Raw genomic sequence first — 2,392 nt, 5'->3', positions numbered from 1 at the left:
ATCTTCATCTTCCTTTGACCGCGTATAAATTCTCTCTCTCTCTCTCTCTCTCTCTCTCTTAGTAATGATGTTCATCTTCATCTTCCTTTGACCACGTATAAATTCTCTCTCTCTCTCTCTCTCTCTCAACATATAATTCTAATGCATCTATTTTAGATAGATTGATGTATTCGTGGCGATCGAGCTGAGCCACAAATGCTATTCAGATATGTTATGGAAGTTCATCTTCATTTGGATTTAGGCTCAGTCAACTTAATCCTACTTAAAGTCAAACCCAGTCCTTTGGATTTTTACCATTCGTTTCATAATTATCATTCACAAAACTCACTCTTTACATACAAACTAATCGAAGAATTAAGACTATGGGTCAGCGAATTCCAATCCATAGAGGACTCCGGCATGCTTCTCGCCCGCGTCCTCCACGAAGAAGAGCTCCTTCATCCGCCGGAAGGCTTGCCAGGTTAGCAAACTGTCCGATCCCGCCTGGTGGCACCGCCCCACTGCCCGGTCGATCTCCAGGGCGCTCGCCACCCGCTCCAATCCGCCGTACAGGCTGTGGCAGTACTTCATCATGTGCTTCATGTCGAACACCTTGTCCCCGAAGAAAACCCTCACCAAGGCCATGAATCCGCCCAGATGCTCCGGCAGCCGGCGGCAAGTTAGGATCTTGATCAGGTATGCGAAGTCGTAGGCGCTGTGGAACGTCACCCAGCTCACGGCCGAGTCGTTGCACACCAGTCCCGACGACATTAGGAGCTCGGCGAAGTGGCGGGAGTCGATTCCCCGCGCCCGGTTCTTCTCGAAGTCGATCCCGTTGGACTTGAGGAGGTCGATGGACTCGGGGGCGTAGCGGTCGCGGTAGAGGTCGAAATCACTGAAGTTGAACTCCCAGATGTAGCGGACGCCGCCGTCTTCGCCGAGGTCGGGGAGGTTGCCGGCGGCGTCGGAGAGGGTGAGCCCGACTTGGATGAGGTGGAGGTCGTCGACGTTGGCTTTGAGCAGCGCGTACCGCTCGGCGGTGGAGAGGTGGGCGGGGTGCTTCCGGGAGCGGTGAACGACGCCGGGGAACTCGGTGTCCATGGCGGCGAAGGGGTAGCGCTCCACGGCCTCACGGATGTGGTCGAACTCCGCCTCCAGGTTGTCGGCCCACACAGACCGGACCTGCACCTGCGCCGGCTGTTTCTCTGCTTCAAGCGAAGGCATCTTTTTCGGCCTTAATCCGGTCGGAACCGCTGGAAATCTATTTCTATTCCGGCTCGGTTCACTTCGTTGTTTCGATGGGTGAAGACTGAAGCGAGAAAGGGGGTTTTGTAGTGGGGAAGAGGAACACGGAATGTGAAGCTTCCAAGAAGACGAAGAAGAATAAGGCAGCGGCGGAGTGACCGGACACGATCCACGCGCGGGATGGAGACCGGAAACCGACGGCCAATTGGGGATCGATTCATCTGTGCAGCTTGTACGGGCGAGACTAGGAAATACGAAATCCACTCACGCCATTGGCGGAACGGGTGCGGGGTTCTACGGGGCTCGGGATGTAACGTGGGGGATATGCCTGTCCCCTGCTCTAATACATACAGCTGGGCATCACGCGAGGTCGAGACGACGCGAGCGTGGAAAGCGTGTTGAATTAAATGTGGAAGCGGTTTTCTCTTTTAGTATCGATCGGACGGTGATGGCAGGCGGAACACGAGGAAAGGAGGCCTGGGCGTGCACGGTAGACATTTGACCACGTGCAAAGTAGTCACAGGAAAACGCTCTCTTAATTAATTATTCTTAGTAATTTAATTAATATGTTTAAGATCGGTTCATTTGTAGCAATCGAGTCGAGCCGGAAATGCTACTCACTCACGACAGGTTCGGTTCATCTTCATTTGGATTTAGGCGCGGTTCGATTTGGACTCAAAGCTCAGTTAACTTGATACTAAAGTTCCAATTATGCTACAGGTATATACTTAACCTGAACCCTTTCAAATTCTGATTGAAGGGTATCGAAACCAAGATTTAAATTAGTCGAGTAGACTTAGGAACAGATTCTACAAAATTAAATAAACGATAATTGATTTGATAGTTAAACCGGTCCAATTAGAGAGAAAAAGCAAATAAAAACCCCCTTTGGGCGCTAGTTGACCAAGTTTTGTCAACGATTGTTACTTGGAAGAAGAGGGCAGGCGCTAATTGCGTTGACTTGAAGGCCAAGTCTTGGTACTGTGGGACCCTGCGAAGGTTGTGCATTACGTGCCGCTCCATGATAAGTGGAGAAGTCCACATCATGATGCGTCAGACATGATAAAGTTGACAGGACACCAAACTGAACTTCCATTTCTAATTAAATTACACTTGACTTATTTTATTTTATTTTTACTAACTTAACCATTTGTCTTCTTGGACTTCA

General features: G+C 50.1%; 1 protein-coding gene across 1 annotated transcript; it reads right to left on the bottom strand.

The window, feature by feature from the left end:
- Nucleotides 1-262: 262 nt before the first annotated feature.
- Nucleotides 263-1,296, bottom strand: LOC135615095 (probable CCR4-associated factor 1 homolog 11). The gene has a single exon (XM_065113153.1). It carries the CDS (start codon nucleotides 1,201-1,203, stop codon nucleotides 361-363), a length of 843 nt encoding a protein of 280 aa, XP_064969225.1. The 5' UTR covers nucleotides 1,204-1,296; the 3' UTR covers nucleotides 263-360.
- Nucleotides 1,297-2,392: the final 1,096 nt, after the last annotated feature.

Source organism: Musa acuminata, chromosome BXJ2-6 (genome assembly GCF_036884655.1).
Source record: "Musa acuminata AAA Group cultivar baxijiao chromosome BXJ2-6, Cavendish_Baxijiao_AAA, whole genome shotgun sequence".
NCBI lineage: Eukaryota > Viridiplantae > Streptophyta > Magnoliopsida > Zingiberales > Musaceae > Musa > Musa acuminata.
This window is presented reverse-complemented; position numbering and strand designations above follow the sequence as displayed.